Raw genomic sequence first — 27324 nt, forward strand, 5'->3', positions numbered from 1 at the left:
GAACTTTGGAGAATCTTCATCGACAGAGGCAAAACTGAAAAAATAGCACTCCTTTAAAAACTTTAGAACCGCATTTACAAAAATTTAGTTGTAAAACTAAAAAAAAGACAAAATAAAAGTGAATTGGTACGCAGAATCTATGTTGCAGCTGCATATTTATTAGCTGTTTTTTCGAAAGTGTATTCACCAGGTGTTCAGTGTCCCGCCATGATAGGTTCCGAAATGTCGACTCCGTTTAACATAAGCCTACCAACTATGCAGGTTTCTGTCGGTGAAGTAACTCGTGCTCTCAAGAACAACAAGACCAGAAGCGACCTAGAGCTGACTGTCTGCTTCCATCACTGTTTAAATACTGTGCGGCCACGCTGCCAATTCGATAACCATCATTTTCAACCGCTATTTGACTCAAATAATATTTCTTCCGCATAGAGAACCGCTATAATAATGCTAATCCACAAATCAGGAAAAAATAACCGTGTTGAAAATTATCGTGATGTGGCACTGTTATGCTGCCCGAGTAAAGTACTCCAAAAACTATTTCCCAATGCACTGTACACTGCCGCTTTGCCTATCATTTCTATTAAGGTGAAACATCTCGGAATACAAAGATGGCCGGCACAATGGCCGACTTGTGTTCCTACTCACGTTTTCAAAGGCACTAAACTGGAGAAATAGTTGGCAAACGTTTCTGATCTTTTTATTTTAAGCTTTCTGCTAGTGCACAAAGCTAAAATAAAAAGTGCATTGTTGTCGGATGCTTTCTTCGCGAGATTTGTGCCTTTGAAGTTTTAGTGCAATCTTAGAAGTTGATTCCAAACTGTTTCACCTTAAACCAACATAGGATTTGTCCGAAACCGTTCGATCACTCGACTAACCTGATGTGCTATGCTACTACTGCAGTAGTATCCATCTCGCGAGATGGAATTGTAACGACAGGTTGATTCGATTTACATCGGTATTGCGAAGGCATTTCACACGGTTCCTCACATGCTGGCCGTAGAAAAAAATGTCCCATCAAAAATGTCAATTGGATTTTCGGACTGGATCACGACATGGCTGCTGTCTTACTTTTTAGATCGTTCAGCATACGTTTCTGTTAATTCATTCGACGCCAGTGTTTACTACTAGCTTTGCGCCATGTTCTGTGGTCCGATCCAGTCAGTCTTCCCCACTACCCTGATCGTTGCTAGGTCATCAACTTGGAAACCTTAGCGGCTAGGAGGATTAAACTTCAGGGCTTATTCATTTTGGACCTCATACATGCAAATCTCGATTGTCCAGCTCTTCTTGGCAGAAGGTCATGAGTTGAATCCCAGTTCCAGCATTTTAACAAGCCTTTTTTTTACATTTGATACATAGGCTGCTAAACAAAAGCAAGCCTCTCTGCCATAAAATTACCCTTTCTCCAAACTATACACTCCCGCATGCTGCCCAAAATATGAGCACTTACACACTGATGATGCCTGTTAGTCCCAAGCAGTCGTCTGAATGGTTCCTTGTGTAAGTGCAGTTGATCTGGCGATATTGGAGTAGCAACCACGGGCGGCCAATCAAGCACAAGCTCAAGCTCTAAGGAATTATTTAAAAATAGAATTGTGAAACCTTCTTTAGATATATAAAATCTGTGCTTAAACTAAGATGGTGAAAATAAATAAAATTAATAGACATGTAATAGGCCAAAATCATCTGTACTGTAACCAGATTAACAGTAGAGGCGCTATTTAAAAAAAAAACCTATACCTAGGTCTGTATACAGACGGTGTCGGTAGTGGCTGCGTACTTAATTTGTAATCAGCTGAATTTTAGTATGATCAGTGATTCAGTGTTTTTTCAGCTACTAACCGTAAAAAATGAAGTAGGTACCATCAGTGCACCAGATTCCGCCCATTTAAGGGAAGTTATGTGTTCAAATGTTTATTACAAAATAACAAATGTGTCGATCAATACTATTTTTATGTCACTATGGAGTTCCAAGTATAGGTAATCAGCGGCAAAATAAAAAAAATGAAAATAATGGCACACGACTTCATTTGAAAGTTGTTTATATTGCTAGAACATATCCGTGCGATAAATGATGGTTGTTGACACGAAAAATCAATTTTTACACTAGTGAATGGAAATAGGGGCATGAGCGGATACTGGTGCACTGATGGTATAATTATTACGGTTTCAATTGCAGTTTATTTACCCTTATTTTAAATCGCTGTGTTCCGGGACAACAGAGATTTGGCGTTTGGCCGGGTACCCCCGTTGGTTTGACCACTTTTTAATTTGTACCCCGTTAATTTGCAAATCGTTCAGATAAAAAATGATACACCCGCCATTCAGCTCATGGAACGGAGTAAAGTGAAATAGAACGCTATGGTAGTTGCTTCTCATGTAAAATTAGTAGCTGACAACAGCTTAATATACAAAAATGAGTATGTTTAGCTGAATAAACTGTTATTCAGCTGAAAATGTTTCTTGGGTTCACAGTAGAGCAATTCTCGCTGAAACCAGGCCGCCATCGGCACCCATCGTTAGAATTCCAATTTTATGTCACTGATCACTACTGCCCATAAAAGCATAACTGTCCCATATTGATTTTCGAACTAACACCTTTTTTCATCGCAACATTCATGCTTTAGTATGCACTTCACTAGGCATATGAAAATTTATACACTCTGTTTGAAAATGTTGTGGAAAAATATGAAGTTCGTGCAGTACCATATTGAAAAATAAAGGCATAACAGTCTCTATATGAACTTTGAATCGCAATAGCAATTGCAAAACTGGAATTATGTTCAACTTTATATTTTTTACTGATCAATATTAGCAAAATGAGTATTCTGTGGGGTTGTGCTAAATGAATATTGCATTCAAAAATTTACTAGAATATTATAAACATTTGTATGAAAATGCAAACTTCAAATTTTGAGCGCTGTTTTCTCAAAGCCTACTAATTCAATATGGGACAGTTATGCCCTAATGGGCAGACTAGTTTTCGATAAAGCTTAAGAGTGGTCCTTTTTGTTTTCTCAAATTGGTGGACCCCTCGTACGCCAGCTAGCTAAACAGTTTGCGAAAAAGCTCTTTTTTTTGATAAATCTTGGCTATTTCTTGACGTGATATGTCTCATATTTCGCTTGGAACACATAGCAAACTTAGTGGCATCGTATAGAGAAAGGATAAAGTCAAACAAATTTTGGCGGCCATCTTGAATTTTGTTAGAAAAATCGATATTTCACCATTAGCGCACTGCTCGTTTTAATTCTGAGATCACCATCAGAAAGCTGAGGAAAAATTGCGTAAGATAGGCTACAGAAACTAGGTGAGCAATGGTATTTACCCTATGAAATGAACGATTTTCTAAATCATGTTCTACGATTTTGACGTATATGGTGAGTGCAATCAATGCAAACATCGTTTTTTGTACAACAATGAAACAAGTCTTCAATCGTTGGTGTATTATTCGAGTCAGATGAAGAATAGGAGTATTATTTTGAATGAAAAACTCTGACGGCCATCTTGGAATTTGACTCCATCTTAGTTTTAAGTAGTAGAATGAGTTTTCACCTTGTTAGCACTCAAAATGTTGAATTTAAATGCTACCGTTACACTTATTTTTCTTCATGTTCTTCTTTTTCCTGACGTTATGTCCCTAATGGAACAGAGCCAGCCCCTCAGCTTAACCAGCTTTAGAAACAAATTATCAAATAGGATTTTTTAACGCTTATTTGCTACCTGAATTATTCTTTAGCATAAATTCGAGTTGAAAAATAGCATTTAGTATTTCATTTATTTGGTTCAAAACCATTGATAGCAATGAACAATCAGTTGAACAGCTGAGATAAGATAAGAAAGAAAGAATCTGATTTTTCTTTTTAATGGAGGCCTCATAATTCAACATGATGAGCGCTGAGATGGTAAAAAATCATTCAACTGCTAAAAACCATGATGGCGACGAAATCCAAGATGGCCGCCAGATTTTCCAACATTAAAATGATACATCTGCGCGTCGGCATTACGTCCACAATAGAACAAAGCTTGCTTCTCATCTTTCAATTTCGCTATTTTGCAAATGCATGTTCGGCGGTAGTAAAAACGATATTTTATGGCTCAGATAATCAAGGATTTTTTTTGCTTAAAAATTTAAGATTTCCATTTTTTATTTATGCACATCAGGCAATTTTTTACATCGAAACTATAGATATTACCACAAGACTTACTAATGTCCCAACGCGCAATCTAAAAACTTCATTCAATGAACAACAATGCATATGGTAAAAAAATGTTTGTTTATTTCAATCGATGTTTTTGGACGGTTTTCATTTATTGAATTCTTACTAAATTCAAAGATATGTCGAAGAATTATTCTGTTATTAAAAATCGCATTATGAAAGAAAATTCCTATTTAATAACCTGTATTTATAACTAATAAAGCTGAGTATCAGGCTCGGTTCCGGTATGGACGTAACGTCAGTAAAATGAAGAATATTAAGAAGAAGAGTACAACTAACCTTGTTTTTATTGATAGCCTCTAAATTCGACAGGCTGAGTGCTATCAAAGTGAAAAATTCATTCTACTGCTTAAAACCAAGATGGCGTCAAAATCCAAGATGGCCGCCAGATTTTATCACTCAAAATAATACTCTTATTATTCACTCAACTCGAATAAAACACAAAGGATTGAAAACTTGTTTCATTGTTGTACAAATAAAGTTTTTTGCATTGATTGCACTCGCCATATACGTCAAAATCGTAGAACATGATTTAGAAAATCGTTCATTTCATAGGGTAAATACCATTGCTCACCTAGTTTCTGTAGCCTATCTTACGCAATTTTCCTTAGCTTTCTGACGGTAATCTCAGAATTCAAACGAGCGGTGCGCTAATGGTGTAATATCGATTTTTCTAACAAAATTCAAGATGGCGGCCAAATTCAAAATAGCCGCCAAAATTTTTTTGACTTTAAATGAAAGCCATATCCTTTCTCTATACGATGCCACTAAGTTTGCTATGTGTTCCAAGCGAAATATGAGACATATCACGTCAAGAAATAGCCAAGATTTATCAAAAAATGGACTTTTTGGCAAACTGTTTAGCTAGCTGGCGTACGAGGGGTCCACCAATTCAAGAAAACAAAAAGGACCACCCTTAAGTTTTATCGAAAACTAGCGATCAATGACATAAAATTGGAATTCTAACGATGGGTGCCGATGGCGGCCTGATTTCAGCGAGAATTGCTCAGTACCTACATTTATTAAAACTTCAAAGTTACAGCATAAGATGGTAACATTTCTCCAGTTCGAACGAAATATCGGACCTTGATGGAGCCCATTAGCACCCGCATAGTGAAACAGGATATGGAATCAGCGCATTTATTCCATGTTAGAATAGTGGCAGCTGGCCAAAGATTACGTTGCTCTATGCTTGCGAATAATGGCAATACACGCTTTTTTAGGGTTTCTTCGATGTAAACTTGGTGTTTCATCGTCGAGGATGTGACGAACCGAATGGTTCCTTTTCAGGCCAAAACTGCAAATCGCTAGACCAATCATGTGGAAAAGCTGGAATTATCCAGGGCATTTTATTCAACCTGAATAAAACCTGGGATTCTCAGGGAAATTTGGCTACAATCAGGATAATAGTTTTAAATTAGTGGTAAAGTACATATACGTCGTATATGTAAAGTATGGGTGTGTCTGTCAAGGACATCTGTTGATCTGTAATCAATCTTTGAAATGTTTTCTTAAGCTTTCGTTTAGAGATCATCACGTTCAGGAGTCAAGTTAGTAAACCTTCAAAAGGGGTCACTGCTTTATGAAGGTTGGGAACCACTGTTTTGGATTCTAATCACTATTTTAAGGTATCTAACGTTTCTATTCTAATCAAAATGGCCTCCAAACTCAATTTTTGCCTTAATCTGCTTTTAGTGAATCCTGGTGCAAAATTCTAGTGGCTCCAGAGATACCTTCGGAGACTATTATTGGACTACATCACAAGTTCTTAGCGATTACCCCAGGATTTCCTCCAGATGTTTTTGCACTGGTTATTTCACCGATTTTTACAGTTGTAAAAAAAAATAAAATTAAAAAAAAACAATCGTTTTGACATTTTTTCAAGAAACCGTACAATAATTCCTAAGCCGATGTTTTCATTTATTCCAGACATTTTAATAAACATTTCTTCAGGCTTTATTCGATTGCATAGATCATAAACTCTTCCAAGAATTGCTCAATAAATTTCTCATTAAGTTCCACCAGAAATTTTTATCTGCATTTCTCCAGCATTTCATTAAAATATTTGCTACATTTCTCGAATAATTTTTCAAAAAAAGAAAAAAAATAACAAATCTCCTTGGATTCTTCACAATTTTGTTCAAGGGAAATCAGCATTGATTAGAATTATTGCTCCGATCAATCGAACATATATTTCTTCAGGGATTCGGTCCGATTTTCTTCGCAAAGTCCTGAGGGACATTATTCAGAGACTCGAATGTTTTTTTTCAGTTATTCTTCTTCTTCTTCTTGGCATTACGTCCTCACTGGGACAGAACATGCTTCTCAGCTTAGTATTCTTATGAGCACTTCCACAGTTAGTAACTGAGTGCTTTCTATGCCAAAGTTGCCATTTTCGCATTCGTATATCGTGTGGCAAGTACGATGATACTCTATGCCCAGGGAAGTCAAGGAAATTTCCATTTCGAAAAGAGCCTGGACCGATCGGGAATCGAACCCAGACACCCTCAGCATGGATTTGCTTTGTAGCCGCGGACTCTAACCACTCGGCTAAGGAAGGCCCCCGTTTTTTCAGTTATCTTAGCAATTTATTTAAAAAATCCTAAAAAAGAATTTCATCAATAATCCACAAGTTCTTTCAGAGATTTTCGTAGGAATTCATTAAGGCATACTTAGAACTCACACAAGTTTCATCAGAGATTACTCTTGGGTTTTCTTTAGAAATTCACTGCGGATTAAAATATAAAAAAGAAAGAAAAATCGTTGCTTTTTCTCTGAAGACATACCTTGATAATTCCTTGATGATTGAAAAAATGCTATGAGGATTTTCTTAGGAAATAAAAAAAGGAATTCCTAAAGGAATTTTCAATTTTTGAAGATGCTTTAAAGGGCCCATTCACAAATTTCATAACGCTGAAGGGGTGGGTGGGTATCCTTGAGATGTTACAGCTCATACAAAATTTGAAGAATATTCATACAAAATGCGTTACGAGGGGGTGGGTGGGTGTCGAAAATTGCCATTTTTGGCGTTATGAAATTTGTGAATAAACCCAAACAGGAATGTGCCAGAGAAATCAATGGAAGATTCAATGGATAAATTTCCAATGAACCATCATTTTTTTTAAATGACCATCTGTGATGCTTACCAGGAGCATAACTAGGTACATATTGCTTTCTGGGGATTGATGCATTCTGGATAATGAAATTCTGGGGATTGTTATTGAATCTATGCGTCATAATGCTATGGTTCTTATTGTAGACTCAGAAAAAAAATGTCAAAGTGAATCATGGAAGTGCCCAAGTAGTTCTTTACCCTACATCATCAAACTACAATGCCAAAATTCGTACTGATATATGCAAATCTATTTTTAGATGAAAACAAAATAATAAGCTTTTACTAGAAATGAGTAACAAGAATGCATAAACCCAATAGTGTTGATTGAAGATTAACATTTAACGACTCAGATGTTCGGCTTTGGGGGATTTCCGGATTTCCAAATTTTATTGTGCGAGCATTAACCAAGTTCCAATCCGAGTAGCATCATTTTACCGTGTCTGCATGTGGTACTCATTTTATGTTGAGTGTACAGGAGCTTTGCACTCAACATAAATGTTTGACAAGCTTGTCTCACTCAATGTGGGAGGGAACCATGCTTAGCGTTGTTGATTTTCAGTCGTCCAAGGAGCCCAGCTCTGTTCCACAAGTTCTTCGCGGTTTTGTGCCTATCTGAACGTTAAATATTTTGTTAATTATATTAATTTTAATTCTTCTTCGAAGACACTATCAAACAAAGAAAATGGAATGTAATTCCGATCAACCCACCGAAGTACACGAGTCGAACAATAATGAAAATACGTCCACCCAGAATGGAGAACATGAAGAACCTATTGCCACCAACGGCACCGGCGAAACGAAGGACGACAAGTATTACCAGGATGCCAAGAAGTACTGGTCCAAGATTTCACCCACAGTTGACGGAATGCTGGGTGGATTCGGTAGTATTTCTTTCACGGACATTCGTGGATCGGAGCAGTTCTTGAAGAATCTCTTCAAAATTAAACCAGCTCCCGGTCGGTTGCAGGCCCTGGACTGTGGTGCCGGCATTGGACGGGTCAGTAAAAATCTTCTGATGCCCACTTTCGACCGGGTGGATCTTGTGGAACAGGAAACTCAGTTTTGCGCGACGGCCGAGAAGGAGTTGAGCCCAACCGGGAAGCTGGGAACGGTGTACAATGTGGGGCTGCAGGATTTCCAGCCAGAGGCAGGAAAGTACGATGTAATTTGGTCCCAGTGGGTGTTGGGTCATCTGACCGATACCGATATCGTGGAGTTCTTCTTCCGATGTACGAAAGCCTTGAAGAAGAATGGCATCATGGTGATGAAGGAGAACTTTACCAATGCCGCCGAGGTGGAGATGGATCGACAAGACTCTTCTGTGACGAGGCCACTCCAGCTGATGAAACAACTGCTGACGAGAGGAAATTTACGAGTGGTCAAGGAACAACGACAGAAGGACTTTCCGAAAGGATTGTACCCGGTGTACATGATTGCGGTGAGACCGATAATAAATAGCTGAAAGCAAGCTTGATACCGACGTAAGGTTGGGAATGATTTCTCTGAGAAAAAAATATCCATTTGAAAACTATTTCTTCATTGAATCAGTTTATTCAGCATTGTGCTTTTTACATTCGGTTCAACTTAATGCATTACTGTTCGAATATGTAGGAGGTACCACTTAGCTAGGACTGTTTGTTCCCAATGAGAAGCGTTAAAGGAGAGACTTTCTCCAGAAGTAAAAATGAAACTCGTTTCCAATATCCACTGACTTGAAGCAAAGCTGATTTTAGAAGATAGATTTTTTCGTGACTTTTTTGTCCAGAGTAATTAATATTTTTCTGTTTAAAATTGTTTCGGATTTTTTACCTTTATATTTGCTTCTTTCGCATTCCTCTATGCATTGGTACACATAAAACTGTTTTGGTTACATATATCACCTAATAAGAACCTATTTGATAACTGTCCTAGTGATCATCATAATATTAAATTGCATCTGGTTCGGGTACCTACTATCATCATCATTCAGTGGAAAGGTATCCTTATAACATACAATTTTCTATTGATGGATTGATTTGGACTGCATAGTATTTGTTCAGTTGGATTGAAAACGGCGTTTTACTTTCGGGACAATGATTTTGATAATTGCTCGCTGATTAAATATTTGAATTCTTTAAAGTTTGCTCACAATTTTGTGTCTTTTGAGTCATTCAGGTGTACGTCATTGGACAGCTTTCACCTTTCGATCTTAAAAATTAAAACTTTGTGACTGCGCTTCTCAGTTTGCGGTATGAAATCTTTGCAGGATGCGTCGAGTTTCTTGTAGAATGTATCTGTTGAGAATGATCAACAACTGGACATCTCTGCATACTCCGCCAAATAATCAATAACCCTAATTCTTGTGTACAGTGGATTCATCTTTCGATCGAATCTTAGAGATTTCTTCTCCACTTCTCTCAGAAGTTCGTTTATGAAATCCTTCCAGCGCTTTCTTAAAGAATGCTTACAGTAATTTCTTTAGAATTCGCTCCAGGAAATTCTTCACCACTCACTTTACTTCACACTGGTATTACTTCCTAAATTTTCCCAGGATTTCATTTAGTTATTTTTCCAGATGATATTCTAGAAGATTTTTTCCAGCAATTCCTCAAGAGTTAGACTAGGGAAGTAAAAACTCTAGTCAAGTATCCATGGATTCTTCAAAAGATCATTTAAGGTTTCTCATTTGCTATTATTCCGATCATTCCTGCACGCTGCACAAGACGAATACCTTCAGAAAATCTCACACAAATTTAGCCAGGAATTTAATTGGTAATTTTTCCATTAATTATCAATGCAATTCATCTAGAGAATCCTTAAAGACTTCATCAAGACTTAAGGATTTCCTTTCGTCATCGTGAGTTTATAAAAAACCCGATAGAAATGATTTTAAGAATGTTTTTTTTTTTTTTGTAATATCTCCCGAATATTATCAGGAATTTCTCCATTAATTTCTGAAAAATTTTCTAGACAATTCGCATGAGAATTTGCTAGAATAATTCCTGGATTAATCCTGGAATCTCATCTCAAAATTGCTGATAAATGTACGACTCGTTCCATAACATTATTTGTCTTTCCATCAATTGTTTAACGGCTAACCGTTTGACTTTTGTCAGTGATGTTTTTCAATCCGTGTAACTTAATCAGCGAACAAATATCAAATTATTATCAATAGCCATTACGAATTTAGCGTTTTATGCTCTTACAATACTAACAACTACTTTGAGGGTATTGAGGGATGCGAGTGATTAGAATGCAATAATGGAATTCATAAAATAACAAAACTAAACTAATATGTCTACACTTTAATTGCTGCAGTAATTATGTTCAGTCAAATCAAACAAGAAACGTTTAACAAAAGTCAATGACACTTGCGAATATACTGGTAAGGAACACAATCGAACGAATAATTATAAATAGAATGTTAAAGCATTTCATGTCTAGCCACAATATTTCTCCTAACAACGTAAATAGACTCGTTTGCTAAAACTAAAAAAAAATATATATAAAAAATGTAACAACCGAAAAAAATACACCCTATTTACACCACGAGAGATAGTTGAAATCTATCGACAACTAGAACCGAAAAACCGTGAAAACGATATAGACAGACACCGTGTGCCTACAGCACTTTTCCTACTAAGCCTAACGATATTTTATCTTTTCTTCATCCTACCGTCGTAAACCGTACCATTCGTCCTTACATTACCTCGATAACTCGTCAATATTTGCTGTGTCCAATCCTCACACCGTTACCGTTCGTCTTACCAACATCTTTTCCGTGAGTGTCGTTGCCTATCTAGTCAATTTTGTTAAGCGCACGCGTGTGAAACTTTTCCTACATTCAAGCCCGGAAAATCAAATCTCGTAATTCTGCCGAAAAATGCAACCGAAAACTAATCGAACCTAACATTCAACACTTTTTAAAACAATTATCGATGAGCATATGCTTGTTGTGTGTGTGCTGTGCTGAGGATTATGATGATTAAGAGAGGAGGATAACTAGAAGGGGGTAGAAATATCAAATGAGTACTTCAGTTTCACCTTGGCGCTGGATCTACTTCGGTATTAAACCACGCGCCTTCGGAAAGGTAGCTGCACTGGCCGGCGGTGCTTTTTTCGCCGTTGTCGACCCGGAATGCGCTCCGAACGTGGGCGCTGCCGACATTCCGCGGTTGTAAATTGACGATCGGGCACGGCTGGCACCGATTCCTACTGCACCACCACTACTGCTACTACTGCTGGGAGGAATACCGTTGGACGTGGTAGTGCCTGCGCTGCTGCCACTTCCGGAAGATCCTTCAGCTCCAACGTTACGACGGGTAATCCTATCCAGTCGTTGTTTCATCATGCTAGCATAGTTGGACTGGTCGGTAATATCAATGTCGTCCTCGGTTTGCATGGCTTCAGCCAGGACCGCCTGCAGGGACGCCGAAACCTTCGGATTGGAGTACTCGTAGGTTGTACGAAGGGGCATGTCCAATTCGTAGTTCAAAATGTTCTCGCCCTACAAGAAAAGAGATAATTCGTTAGATAAAATGTAGGTACCGTAATCCGGGGTAAGATTGATCAGCGGGGTAACATTAATCGGTTTGACCCTTCTCGTAAAAAGTTCGAATCATCATTTATTGATGAAATATTTTCAAAGCATGTAGGCATATTCATAAGCTAATGTAAATTGAGGTTTTTACGAAAATTGCTTTTCGTTCATGCGTAAATTTGTCAATTTTTTGAATCAATGATTTTTATCATTATGGGTGACACTACCGAAGAATCATGTCTCACGTGAGTTCTGCAAACGGTATGAGCATGGAAAATGCATTTGTTACTAAAAATGGCATCGCCAAAAACGATTCCGTAGTCAAATCTTTCATAAGTTTATTCATTTAAGCAACATTAACGAACTACTATTAAGAATGCATAATTTCCTTAGGAAATTGCCTACTTTTAGGCGTATTGCGCGGTTCAGAGTGTTTTTATTTTTGAAATAACTAAAAAAGTAAATGATTTGTAAGAGTTTGCTCTTCATATTCGGCTTCAGGGGCCATGATTTAAGTAAGTAACGGCATTTTCAATATTACCGAACGTTGTTCACATGGGTGATCAATGTTACCCCATATCAACTAATTCAAAAAAAACACTTAAAACATCTATTTAAACATACTTAAATCTTTTTAAAACCAAAAAACAATATATAGTCACGAGCGGTGAGTGCCAGTACTTGTTTTAAAAATATGAAACTCGCGACATTTGCATTTTCAAATAAAATAAATATGAAATATCCCAAAAACCGATCAATGTTACCCCGGATTACGGTATTATTATTATTACAAAGTCCATCTGACAACTTAGTCTACATGAACATTCAGAAACACTAAGATCTAATGAAAAAATTTTTAACTCTTCTCATGAACACATCTACGGATGCATTACATACGATAGCGATACTATGATTTGCCCAGAGACCACAGTACCACTTTTCCGCATCGAGATAAGATTTGAGTTCATAAATGTTGACAGAATTTGAATTATACATTCTCTTTAACGCTTTAATATGTAAAAAATCTGTCCTATAGGAACTGAACTCTCCCCTATTTCAAAACGAGTGTTATAAAATGGATCAATTATAGCTCACCTTATAACGCACAGCATCCGATGCATTGGATTTAATCATATGCAAAGCATACTCGGACATCGGTCGCCTCCTGTTCACGTCGGCCACCGGTCGTGGCACCATTTGGTGGTTACTCAAGATCATATTGCTATTGAGATACCATTCCTCTGCTTCGTCATCATACTTGGCCTGCGTATACAATCGCGACTTGACCTCTGCCGGGACAAAATTGTCAATTATCAACAGCAAACGCTTCAGCTCCTTAATCAGTTCATTTTGAGTCATTTCTAGCTCGCGTCGATCTCGGTTGTGCTCGTCCCTAGTATCCTGCAATTCCTGCTTCAAGGCCATACACTTTGTGTAGCATTTCTTCAACTTGCGTGTTTTCAGCTCTACCTCCTGTTGCAGAGAAGTGAAGGTCTCTCGAATTTCCATTGTAGATTCCTCATGCAGTTCCAGCTGCTGTTGCATTTCAATCTCCCGCTTCTTACGCTCGGCAATCTCAGCCATCTTTTTCTCCAGTTCGATCTGACGTTCGGTATAAGTATCCAATATATTCTTACCACCCTTCACCAGCTGATTCTCTAGCTCCTGCAATTTTCCTGCTAGGGAAGCAGTCAACTCACGTTCCTTCAACAAAGCTTCCTGCGCTTTGGCGTCCAGTTCACTAAAGTCTTGCTCATTCTCCTTCTCGTCCTCCTCCTCTTCTGCTTCGGAATCAGACTTCTCATCCGACTCTTCCAAACTTTCATCTCGCTTAATAGTCTTTTGTTTCACCTTCCTAACCTTTGGAACGGATTTCTCTCGGGTTTGACGCTCAGTTATAAGCTGCCGTAAACGGGCAATTTCCTCCTGATACTCGCGCAATTTCGTATCCTGTGGATCCTCGTTCATAATAGGCTTGTTCTCAATAGTCTTGGCCCGATTTGCATATCTAAGGGTAGTCAAAGTTTCATTATAGTTAAATTCCGAAGGGCCAATATTTGCTATCATGATAGTTTTGGAATTGCCACCCAAGGAGTCTTGCAACAGACGAGTCAACTTAGAATCACGATACGGAATGTGGGGTGACTTTTCCGCCAAAGCGGAGATCACATTTCCCAGCGACGACAGAGCCCGATTTATCTTACTAGCCTCTTTTAATCTCTCTGCCGTGGCTCCAGTCTTCGATTGACGCTCGCTACCAGCCAAATCGATCAGGTTCAACTTTCCCACCTTGACTAGAGTTGAACCTACTTCGCACATTTCGATTTTGATCAGGAAAATTGCATGCGATCTGGAACTGTGTTCGTTCATGTTTGTGAATCCTACCGTGCGATTTTTGTTTCCCATGTACATAACATGGATCATGTCCTCTACGCTCTTGCAGAGCACCGAGTGTAGATTCGGAACCACGATACCCCCATCGCGTTCCCGTAGTTCCAACGGCGTGGTCGAATTGGGCTTCAGCAAATCTCGCAACTCTTCCATGTAGATTTCGAGATAGGAAACGGCCACCAAAAAGTTCATGTTCTGCGAACGGTTGATGTGGGCCCAGATTTGCTCGAACGCACGTGGGATGATACCTCGTTGTTCGGGATCACTCTTAATGCCCTCCATAGTGTGCGTTTTACCGGTGCCGGTCTGGCCATAGGCAAAGACGCATCCATTGAATCCTTCCAGCACCGAGTAGACCAGCGGACGAACAACCTCATCGTACACCTGTTGCTGGGTGGACCTGGAATGAAAGGAGAATTATGTGTGTATTGATTATAAACTGCGAAACTAAGAATTTGTATTGATCCCTCGCAGCATGGCAAGCTCAATGCCTGACTGTTTGCAAAGTTTGCTTCACCGATTGCTCCGAAGATGTCTTAAGGAATTCACCCAATGACTCTAGTCCGGGTTTTCAGAGGAATTCTCTCGAGATTTTCGTTCAAAACCTGTTCAGGAATTCCTCTAGAGATATTCCTGAAAGTCATCTTAAAATGTTCTTTGATTAACATGCTTGAGAAACATATTATAAACTCCTGCAAGAATCTCTGAATAAATTTCGAAGCCATGAGAGAGTTCTTGACGGATTCTCTAAACAAATTATTATTGGAAAAAATCCAAACGAAACCCTACATACCATCCTGCCGGATATGTTGGAAGAATCCTTGGAAAGTTTGTGCGAATTCTTTGGAATAATCGAAAGAATTACAAAAATACTTGCTGTTCCATTACCTTGGGGAAATCCTACATTAACCATTGAAAGAGTCCATGGAAAGTTTACTTGAGAAATAACTTAAAATATCTTTTGAATAGCCTGCTGATGTACGAAGTTGTTCTTTCTTCTTGGCATTTACGTCCTCATTGGGACAGAGCCTGCTTCTCAGCATAGTGTTCTTATGAGCACTTCCACAGTTATTAACTGAGAGCTTTCTTTGCCTTTGTTGCCATTTTCGCATTCGTATATCGTGTGGCAGGTACGATGATACTCTATGCCCAGGGAAGTCAAAGAAATTTCCATTACGAAAAGATCCTGGACCGACAGGGCTTCGAACCCAGACACCTTCAGCATGGCTTTGCTTTGTAGCCGTGGACTCTAACCACTCGGCTAAGGAAGGCCCCATCGGAAGGACCTGTAGAGGAAATCCATGTATCGCTGGATTTATTTTCGGAGCAATCCCTCTTCAAATGACAAGAGGTATTAACGTTGGACGTTGACTGATGAAGGATTTCCTTGTAACACGAATGGAAAAGAATCCTTTTAGGCATCTCTTGAAGAATTTCTAAACTATCTCTGGTATAATTGTTGGAGAAAACGATGATGATTTTCTGAGGGAATCTCTTGAAAAATCACTGAAAAAATCTGGAACTCTCTCTTGAGTAATCTATATACAGTGGAAGCTCGTTATTCTTCTTCTTCTTTCTGGCGTTACGTCCCAACTGGGACAGAGCCTGCTTCTCAGATTAGTGTTCTTATGAGCACTTCCACAGTTATTAACTGAGAGCTTACTGTGCCATTGACCATTTTTGCATGCGTATATCGTGTGGCAGGTACGAAGATACTCTATGCCCTGGGAATCGAGAAAATTTCCATTACGAAAAGATCCTCGACCAGCGGGATTCGAACCCACGACCCTCAGCATGGTCATGCTGAATAGCTGCGCGTTTACCGCTACGGCTATCTGGGCCCCAGCTCGTTATAACGACAACTTTTATAGCGACAAAAGCTCTCTATAGCGACATTTTTTGGTCCCTTGAAAAATATTTTAATATCATAACCGTTCTTTATAACGACTTTTCCCTATTACGACGGTTCCTTGCAATAGATCGTTCAAGCAGCAATTTTTCTCAAATTTAAGGAAATAAATAAAATATATGTTGCAATATTTATTCCACAACCCTTCTTACCAAACATTGATATTATCCAAGCATTTCTTTCATAGTATCAAAGTGTTTATTCGAGGACAAGGATAACTTTAGGAACATATTGAATAATAACAATAAATTTCCCTACTCCTCATTTTGGAAATCCGTTGATGTTTCCAAAAATGTATCTAATCATTCCTTAGAAAATTTATCCAAGGACGTGCAAAAATATTCAATTGAATGATTCCTTCCTTCCTGAGTACCTACATCACTGCCCAAAATTGTGTAGTGAATCTTTTTTCTTGCTACGCAATTGTTATTAAGTTCTGTCTTATATATGTGCTTATTCTGCTCGGCGTGTGAGTCGATACGAGTCGTTCTCATCTCGGGTGACGTGAGGCAACTAATGTAAATCAGATGGGAGCAAGTCGACAATTGTCACCTCACTCGACTCGTCTCGCCTTACACGCCTTGTAGAATAAGCACAATAAAGCAAAAAATGAATGAATTAAATAAAAAACAGATAAGAGGAAACATATTGGTTGTTTTAGAATAATTATTAAATGTAACATTTATGAAACCCATACGTGGTGTGATATAATCTCCAAGAGAATCGTGTTGAAATCAAGCGTGATATAATGAAGCATGATAAAATTAAGCAGTGATAAAATCTTACCCCCAGTCGTACACCGCATCGTAGGTGAACATCTTCTTATTTTCCCGCGACGTTTCATTGCAGTTCAGTATCTCGATAACGCCCCGGCTCGGAAAGACATCGACCACCCGCTGGAAGTTACCCGCCTGTTCCTTGTTGTTGAGCGGCCGACAGCGTACCACCACCTGTACGCACTCGTTTTTAGCGGCCTGTTTGGAAAAGAAAAAAAATGATTTAAAGCACAGAAAGATGCACAGTGGAGCGCCTCCATACAAAGAGCGGACGAAACCTCAAATGCGTCCCAAATCGATTGAAAATGGTAATCTATTCATAAATCGATACCTGGTATCGTCTCGTTGAAAATATACGTCAAATTGGTCAGGCTATTATTCAAAAAAAAAAAATAAATAGTTTAAATGTAAATATTTGTACATAAACCTCAATTAGAGATAGAAACTATTGATGAAATACGATGCAAACAAGTCGAAAAGATATCTAAGATGTTTCACAGGTATGATAAACCCACTCAAAAGAACGATTATACCAAAAAATTGAAGATCTATGAGAAAAAATATGTAAACCCAACATCTATCGTCAAGTTTACATGAATTTTCTTGTTTTTTCCTTCAAATTGTCTTCAAAGTCTCATCCCCATTGCCATAACGCCTATTTAGTTTCCCCAGAGGTGTACTGAAACAGTGATTATTTTAAACCTTCGCAAATAGTTAAATTTCGGTGCGACATTCCACGATCAAGAAATTTCAGGCAGATTTTGATATCATAATCCCAATATTTCAGCAATACAACTCATTTGTACTTCCATTAGATGTTTCTATAATATGAAAATACTGATAAACAATCAAATTCCAAAAAATAAATCCATTTGATAAAATTTTACGATGTTGCTGCGCACGAAACACAGCTGCTGGTTTGAGAAGTTGTCAAAATGCGTTACATTGTTATTCAATACACGGACTACTCAAGTAGACCTGTTTGGAGTTTCAGACATGCTGTTTTTAGAAAGAATAAACACATCTGAATGAAAAAAGATAACACTCGGAACCGTAAAATATCAAAAAAGTGGGCTTGCAATTTCATTTACTATCGTTCTTGCTTGACCCAATCTCACCCCCATTTTTGATGTTTTAGACATCGTACCGACAAAAATGAAATTTATGTGGAAAAATCAAATAGATTCCGGAAAATACGTGTGAAGTGTAATGAAGAGACTTTCAACCTTCTACTAATATAACGATAGAGGTTAAAGTACATGCGTTATATTTTGCACAGGATAAATTTAATGTGGTAAATATTATCTAGTTCTCAAGTCGATGTTCAATTTCTCGATATCGACTCATGGAACCATACTAAAAACTATAAGGGTACATCCCTATGGGGTTGTACGAACTGGTGACGTAGGACCACGATGGTTAATTTAACTGAATTTTATGTCGTTCTTGTTGCTCGTTTTGACTTCATACTGTTTTCAGTGCTCGAAACTTTCGTGAATATTTATGCATATAACGATTTCCAGCCAAGTGTACGTTTAATCATGTCCCAAATATACATTATCTTTATCCGATGAATTCGTGATATTTATCTATGAAAATGTGAAATTTCACTTCAGGTTGTATGATTATTTTGAAATTATATTAGTAACCTCCTATGAAATATATGGTAGCATTGGAAAGAATAGTAGTGATTGAGGCTTGTTCAGCATGCTGAAGCAAAATCTAAGTAATTCTACTTAAAGAATATTTAATAGCAATGTATCTATAGGAATTTATTCAAGAATTATAATGAAAACTTCAGTCATCGCTTTGTTGATCTTATGGTTTGAGAGAAATATTATTCATTGCTTGGCAATGTGATAAATTAAGTCGGAAATATTACTCTGTTAACTCTCTTACACACATTTGGTGGCCCTGAAAAGAGCCAAAGGCATTGTTAGCTCGGATGCTGTCTTAGATGAATCGCACTACAGGATGTTATCAGTTGATTGCCATGGTTAAACGAAGAATCCCCAACGCAAGTGTAGAAATTTGTATAAGTTCTCTGCTTACAAGACGAACCAGTTGAATGTTTCGTGGTGTGGATGGCACACATCAGCAACAGGTATTAGATCACACGGCTGAAGTCGAAATCTGGAAACGTAGCTTAAGTTTGAAATCTTGAGCGATACCACAAGCCGGCGCTCGATTTGTCTAATAATAGTAGTAATGATGCCTAACGGGCTTGATTCTTGACTGCACCACAGATGAGTTTATCACGAGCCGAAATCTCATAAACCAGATGCTGATCAACAGCTCAGCAGGCTTCTGGCTAAGAGGTGCTCCTCGCTAAGCAGTTTCGGAGGAGCTCTTACCAGCTCGAAAGCGAAAATGGAATGAAACTGAATCCAGCGAAGGAAGCATGCTTTTAACCCTTAGATTAGCAGATGATGCTCCTCCCATTCGTGCTCTTCTCTTCTAGTCGACCAATCTGGAAAATGGGTTTGTGCCAATAATGTGTTGGGCTTAAAATTACTTGAAAATTGCGAAAAATGATAATGCGTGAGAAATTGATCAAACATGAATAGTTGGAATGCTTGACATTTACTAAATATTCTCTAATTAGCTATTGATAATAACTAGTTTTCTTTAGTATGAAGGTGAATTTCTGATTAATGGGTGCCCCCATTAATAACCATTCTAAATATGTCGCAAACTTGTTACATGTGATAATTTTCATAATCGAAATGCTCCTATGAAATATGGCAAATCAAAGACACTGTTGGAAATGCCACTCTAGTTTACAATCGTTGTGAAATGTTGAGCACTCACCCCGACGGCACTGCAGCAGCGTCCGAGAATAGTATCAAATTGTCGAGCCATCAATTATTCATGACAAATTAAATTTTGTACGAAACTGTGAGATTGATTGAGGAATATAAGATGTAATAAGGTCGGAAATATTATTCTTTCAACTCTTTTCCACAAATTTGATGGCCCTGACAAGGGCCGATGGCTTTCTTAGCCTCGATGCGGTCACAGATAAATAGCACTGCGGGATTGATCAGTTGATTGCCATGGTCCGTGGATGGCGCACAACAGCAACGGGTAGTGAATCACCGGGCACAAGGCGAAATATGGAAACGTTGCTCACTCTTGAAATCTTGAGCGATTTCATAAGTCCGACGCTTGATTTGCTGCTCTTTTCTCTGCGGATCAGCTTCTGGAATTTAGCTCCTAACGGGCTTGCTTCTTGACCACCGACCACCAGACGCTGGATCGCTAGCTTGGAGGTCAGCAGGTGCGGACGTCGCTGCACAGGATCGGAGGAGCTCTTGCCAGCTCGGAAGTCGGAACGGAATGAAACCGAATCCAACGAAGGAAGCATGCTATACACCCTTAGATTAGCAGATTATGCTCCTCCCATTCGTGCTCTTCTCTTTCTAGTCGACCAATCTGAAAAATGGGTTTGTGCCAATAATGTGTTGGGCTAAGAATTACTTGAAAATTGCGGAAAATGATAATGCGTAAGAAATTGATCGAACATGAATAGTTGGAAGGGTTGAAATTTACTAAATATTCTATAGATAGCTATTGATAATCAATAGTTTTCCTTAGTATGAAGGTGAATTTCTAATTAATGGGTGCCAAAATGATGAAAATTATTCTATCAGAATTTCTCTTCAAAGCCATCCTAAATATGACGCAATTTTGTTACATGTGATAATTTTCATAATCGAAATGCTCCCATAAAATATGGCAAATCAAAGACTCTGTTGGAAATGCCTCTCTAGTTTACATTCGTTGTGAAATGTTGAGCACTCACCTCGACGGCACAGCAAGGCGTCCAAGAATAGTCTCAAATTGTCGTGCCATCAATTATTCATGACAAATTAAATTTTGTACGAAACTGTGAGATTGATTGAGGAATATAAGATGTTATAAGGTAGGAAATATTATTCTTTCAACTCTTTTCCACAAATTTGATGGCTCTGACAAGGGCCGATGACTTTCTTAGCCTCGATGCGGTCACAGATAAATAGCACTGCGGGATTGATCAGTTGATTGCCATGGTCCGTGGATGGCGCACAACAGCAACGGGTTGTGGATTCCCTGGCACAAGTCGAGATCCGGAAACGATGCTCACTCTTGAAATCTTGAGCGATTTCACCAGTCCGACGCTCGATTAGCAGCATCCTCGGATCAGTAACTCTGAGGGCTCCTGGTTCCTAACGGGCTTGCTTCTTGACCATCGATCACGAGTCGAAATCTGGGAGCGCGGATAAATTTGCGGCGGCGATGACGATGGCTTGGACGCTTCTCCGAGCGGCAAACTACTGCCCATGCCATCGTCATCGCCACCGCAAATCAATCTTGCGTCTTCCTTTTCCGACGACACAAATTGGACTGTGACGCGGGTGCAAAAGCAAAGCGAGAATGACCGTGTTCACAGTCCGACCGCAAAAAGAAGACTGAGGGAAGAAGCAGGGACCCGTCGAAAAGTGCTCGAACGTGATTGGTTGGATAAGAAAGGGGTCAACATTTATCAAATTTTCAATAGTTAAACAACAAAATTCACTTATCGGATATATTACTAACGATGCATAGATACATTTCTGATCGAATGATACTAGAATCGTAATAATTGGTTCATAAACAACTGAGTTATTAACGTTCAAAATCTCCCCTAATTTCGTTACATGTCTCATTTTCCGTACTTTTAAAGTGAAATGTTGAGCACTCACCCCGACGGCACAGCAAGGCGTCCACGAATAGTCAATTATTCATAACAAATTAAATTTTGTATGAAGCTGCGAGATTGATTGAGAAATATAAGATCTAATAAGGTCGGAAATATTATTCCTTCAACTTTTTTCCACAAATTTGATGGTCCTGACAAGGTCCGATGGCACTGCGGGAAGTTATCACTTGATTGCCATGGTCAAACGGGAAATCCTCAACGCAAACAGCAACAGCAACGGGTAGTGGATCCCCGGGCACAAGTTGAAATCTGGAAACGATGCTCACTCTTGGAATCTCGAGCGATTCCGACGCTCGATTAGCAGCAACTCCTCGGATCAGCAACTCTGGGGGCTTCTGGTAATTGGCTCCTAACGGGCTTGCTTCTTGACCGCCGATGCTGAATTTATACCGGGTCGAAATCTGGGAGCGCGGATAAATTTGCGGCGGCGACGACGATGGCTTGGACGGTTCTCCGAGCAGCAGTAGTTTGCCGCTCGGAGAAGCGCCCAAGCCATCGTCATTGCCGCCGCAAATCAATCTTGCGTCTTCCTCTTCCGACGACACAAATTGGACTGTGACGCGGGTGCAAAAGCAAAGCGAGAATGACCGTGTTCACAGTCCGACCGCAAAAAGAAGACTGAGGGAAGAAGCAGGGACCCGTTTGCTTTTATAGTGGGAAGCGACACCGTCGAAAAGTGCTCGAACGTGATTGGTTGGATAAGAAAGGGGTCAACATTTATCAAATTTTCAATAGTTTAACAACAAAATTCACTTATCGGATGTATTACTAATGATGCGTAGATACATTTCTGATCGAATGATACTAAAATCGTAATAATTGGTTCATAAACAACTGAGTTATTAACGTTCAAAATCTCCCCTAATTTCGTTACATGTCTCATTTTCCGTACTTTTAAAGTGCACCCCAATATAGAAAACAAAGACGTAGTCCTACGTCAAAACAGAAAATCATGGTTACTATGATGGTCTCTTCAAACAGCTTTTCAAAGAAAAGCTGTTCCATGACTCGATTTTTCCATGAGTCGATGGTCCCATCAATATCGACTCATGGAGGTTTGACTGTATAGTCAACAAAAACTACTATTTCTAAAAAGGTATATTGTGATTAATTATGCGTAGTAATATGTTCCCTAACATACCGTTTTGACCCAATCTCAGGAAAAAAAAGACTCGTGATGGAATGTTTTATTCATGTGCATGAAGAGTTTACTGGCCAAAATTCATTGAAGGTACTTGGATCATTTTTGGACAAGTTTGTGGAATACTTAGAAGAAAAATTTTTAGTGGTAGAAAAAAATTTGAAGGATTAAAAAAAAAACGTTGATATATTTCAGAAGATGATTAATACGGCATACCATGTTGATTCAAATTGCACGGACTCCCCAGTACCCGGCCCTAATCTTAAACCACTCGAAATTTATTATTTTTTTTATATACAACACGTAGAAAACATTATAGTCTTGGATCCCAAGCGAAAAAAAAAATGAATTTAGTCCATTAATATCGTTAAAAAAACGAAAGTCTTTTGACTAATTAGAATCGGTCATCTATCAAATCTTTATTTTTTTGGATGCAAATCTGTTGCTGAAATTCATGGGAGTTCCACTATTTATTGATAATGTCAACGATGTTTGTTCAAGCTTTCATTATAGAAACGTGTTTTTTACTAATAGCAGTAGTAGATCAAACTAATTGTCATGTATTATGTCAATATGTCAATTATTTTACCTTTTGACTCTGGTACCTTTTATTGGTTCGTAGCTACGGGATTTCATAGCTATAAATAGTGGCTGCTGTAGGCTCAGTAGAGAAACTTCCGGACTGTGGACTGATTAATATGTTATTTTATTCTTTATTTACAGGATATAAAACTAATGAGAAAACGGGATTAAGATCAGCGGAAAAATGTAGGATATCTTGGCCAGAAAATTTAGCTTAAAGACGTTTTCAAAGTTTTGTCAGAATTTCTTTAGAACAAAAATCACATTTTCCATTGGAGATGGAGATTTCTCGAAATATTCACCTGAATCCTTATTTTTCTTCACACTTCTTAACGTGATTTTCAAATCACGTTAAAGTTGACCCAGCATTTAGTTTCTTTATCATCAGATCACGAAAACAGAGATTTAGTGATTATTACAAAGTGATTTTATTTACACATAGTGACTTTTTAGTGATCAGGTCGAAAAAAGTGACTCACTAGCAAGTGGGTACTTTATTTTAACGATGACTGTGGTTTTTTGAGATTTTATCCGTTCAAGCGCCACTGTGCGATGTATATAAAGCAGGAAATGCGAAAAGAAAATCGCGGCATGAAGTCATCTGATTATAAAAAGGAGAAAAGATTTGAAGACGAGTTTTCCCCTATCATTTAGGGAAGGCTTGGGTTAGTACATCGTTTGCGGTTTATTGCTTTGGTCGCCTGGTTCCTAACAAAATTTATCGCCTTTGGTTTGAAGTCTATACCAAGTTGACACTAATGTTCCCTACGATTTGCCATGCTCTACATTCCCTACAATTAGCCTCGAAAATTGATAATGACATCCTCTTCGATAGCCATCGCGCAGGTTAACAGGCACCTGCTGTAAACGATTCACTTTCATTTTCCAGCTTTTCATTGCATTTGGATGTAGGTATATTGTATATGGTGCACCACACGTTCCAGTCGATTGGGCCCCCGTTTCTACACCTCTCGGATGCGCAAAGTGAGCAAACCATCGATGTAATCATTCATGATGATGATGCACGTAGCCCCCGAAAAAAAAAGAAGTTGTGCAATTTCTGTTTGTCGTATCGGCTCGCTAATATTTATCTAATACTATTATCATCTTCTGCGTGCTCGTCATCTCTGTGAAAATATCTGCTTCTCTCATTTTTTCACCATAGACTGATAGACGATATAAGCGATGTTTGCCTGCCCATAGACTTTGCGGAGTCTCAAGGCTGCCCGAAAATCAACTTACCGCGACGCTCTTCAACTTGGCGCTGCGATTCATCGTTCCTCAATCTGGCCGGATTGGCACCACTTTGCACCGGAAACACTGGTTCGGATGGAAATTTTCCCGACTTTTCGACGATTTTCACGGAAAACAGCACATCCTTATGACTAGACTCGCACTTTTGTTTGGATTATCGATTCAGCTGGTTTCCAACGCAAAACAACACAGCGGAATGACGACGGCGAGCGAGCGAGCGAGTGAGTGAGTGCCCGTCACCGCCAGCCAGCCAACAGACCGAAACGAGAGCGTTCACACCCACTTGGGTTGTTTTGGGAGCGTTCGGGAGGGCTCTTTTGGTTTTACTCTCTTGCTTCGGTGACTGACGGCAGGTTGGCTCACATCGGGATAGTTATTTTTGTAAAATACCTTAAGACCGACTTTGACTGTTTACAGCTACAATTTTGCTCAAATTCTATAATGTTTCAATGATTTGAACATTGGTAATGAAAAATCAATACTCTTTCCTATAGCGTTAGCAAACTGACTGAATTTTAGACTCGTCTGTCTTTTAAATTTTAACCACCAAGTTCATCATCATGGACTTGATGTGCGATGCCCGAAGAAAAACAACCCAAACTGGGTGATTGTGAGTGGGTGGGTGGTGATGGGAAAAGCTTTGACGTTATGTTGAGTGCCCATCGCGGATGAGCTGGTGTTTTCGTGAATGGTGAGATATTTTTCTCGATCATATACTCAGTGTCAATCTGACGGATGCGGTGCGTTTAGTGGATTAGAATTTGTATTGCAGGGAAGCACGATGAAATGCCAAGATCTGTCCGGAAAACTAAATTTAATGCTTATTCGGGCCTAGTAAACGATTAAAAATGCATTTTTTTTTATCGAGGTGGTCCTGAGCTACCCATAAAACATGGGTAATTGTTTTATCTGAAGCTATGAATTCAAGTTTCTCAACTGTATCGAAACCAAAATGATCGTATCATTCTAATTAAGTATAACTTTGTAAGAATACTGAAAATACCGTGAGAACAGTAACAGCTCTACATTTGACGCAGTTCCGAGCTGAAACATTTCAGAATGTATTTCATCATATGTAAAATATTCATATTTCGCGCGCGCTCCTAATTTCGCTCACTTTCATTTCAAACATGTTTTGGAAAAGATTTTTTGGCTGATATTTTAAATAATTCTACTTCAATCATCGTTACACAACATGAAATAACATAATGCAATATGTATCAACAAATGTGGATAAATGACACGGAGCGAAATAACGAGCATGTGTGAAATATGTTACCGAAAACGTACTGTAAATAAATATTCAACTGATGTGTCGGTTTTCTAATGAGCTTTACCGAAAAAACGTATACAATTAGAAAAATTCTAAGGATATTTGTTTGTTCTTACAGAAATCGTCATTTGATTTACTGAAAAACTTGTAAATCGCCTAGAATCACCGCAGCCAGTAAAATTACGCAAAAGCAATCAAAAAAGTACAACAATAACAGGCAAAACGTTCAATGAATGTTTGTGGGGAGATCCCCCAGTACCGGATGTCTAAACCGATGTATTCATAATTTCAAAATGACTGGTTCAATGCAATCTCGTTATTCATTTATGATAAATATCATTTTTTGTAGCATGCAAAAATCACTTTGAAAATATTAACACTTATTTTGACTAAAAATAACATTTTTACTATGCTTGCACATTTGATACAATGATAAACAGAATATTACGGTTGTTAAGAAAATTTTCCGGTTTGCGGTAGCCGCAGAGTTCTACCGCAGCTGTCAAAGTTCTACCGCAGGCTTCGAAATCATTCCATCATTGAAGCAAACAATTCATTCATAGTATGCTTGAAAGAGAAAACGGTATGAAAAATAGCAACAAACAACAACGGTATCTAAGGTATCATTGAAGCCTACTGATGATTCACCAGTGCAAATCAGTGATGTGACAGCTGCGGTAGCTTTTCGTTGCACCGTAAAACGGAAAGTTTTCCCTAAAATTGCAATACAAGAACAAAAAAATTAATCGTGTAACAAACCAAGCTGTTCGAAACTGGAGGACAGGAGGTGCTACACCAAATTTGTAGTTTGTCTACATTTGCTTGAACTTTGGTGCAAAGTACATCCATATTTTTAAATTGTCAATTTAAATAAAACAATTATTTGGATCATGTAAGCTTGATCGAATATGGTGATCATGTTAAAGCTGACTAGGGAATGAAAATTGGATGACTTATTAGTACCTAGTCGGAATCAACAACCGGCTGGTTATTAGCCACCAAAAGATCGCTAAGGATGCAGTGCTGCATCGCCGCAACGATTGACAACGCCACGTGCCACGCTTTTTGACGCCACGCTCGTTGCTGCAGTGCGTTAAGGCATTGCTTTTATGCCACAACACAACGTGGTTGTGTTACCACACGATTGTATCTGGTAACATAGGATTTGACTGGACGTCGTTGTGCGGTCTGCTCCTCAGCATCCGATTCACTCATGGAAGCTTAGTCCGCTTCGTCACCAGATTGATCGTTTGGAAGCTGCATTACGTTATTGGTAGTTCTCATTGTATCGTCCTCGTAATCATCGAATGGGTACCATTTGATTCATGTTACGGACACGAAAGGCCTTAGCGAAGTTCAATTCATCAAAAAACATAAAATTATGCATTCTGTATGATTCCATT

General features: G+C 38.7%; 2 protein-coding genes across 2 annotated transcripts; one reads left to right on the top strand and one right to left on the bottom strand.

The window, feature by feature from the left end:
- The first annotated feature begins 7850 nt into the window (after nt 1-7850).
- On the top strand, nt 7851-9008 carry LOC5566860 (N-terminal Xaa-Pro-Lys N-methyltransferase 1). Its single transcript, XM_001651236.2, has one exon. The coding sequence runs from the start codon at nt 8018-8020 to the stop codon at nt 8795-8797; it is 780 nt and encodes a 259-aa protein (XP_001651286.2). The 5' UTR covers nt 7851-8017; the 3' UTR covers nt 8798-9008.
- LOC5566859 (kinesin-like protein Klp68D) lies at nt 8865-24875 on the bottom strand. The gene is made up of 4 exons (XM_001651235.2): nt 24637-24875; nt 16941-17128; nt 12950-14645; nt 8865-11821 (listed from the first exon to the last, which is right to left on the bottom strand). The coding sequence occupies exons 1-4, from the start codon at nt 24667-24669 to the stop codon at nt 11372-11374; spliced, it is 2367 nt and encodes a 788-aa protein (XP_001651285.1). The 5' UTR covers nt 24670-24875; the 3' UTR covers nt 8865-11371.
- Between the last annotated feature and the right edge of the window lie 2449 nt (nt 24876-27324).

The sequence above is a fragment of the Aedes aegypti genome, chromosome 3, assembly GCF_002204515.2.
Source record: "Aedes aegypti strain LVP_AGWG chromosome 3, AaegL5.0 Primary Assembly, whole genome shotgun sequence".
NCBI classification, from domain to species: Eukaryota; Metazoa; Arthropoda; class Insecta; order Diptera; family Culicidae; genus Aedes; species Aedes aegypti.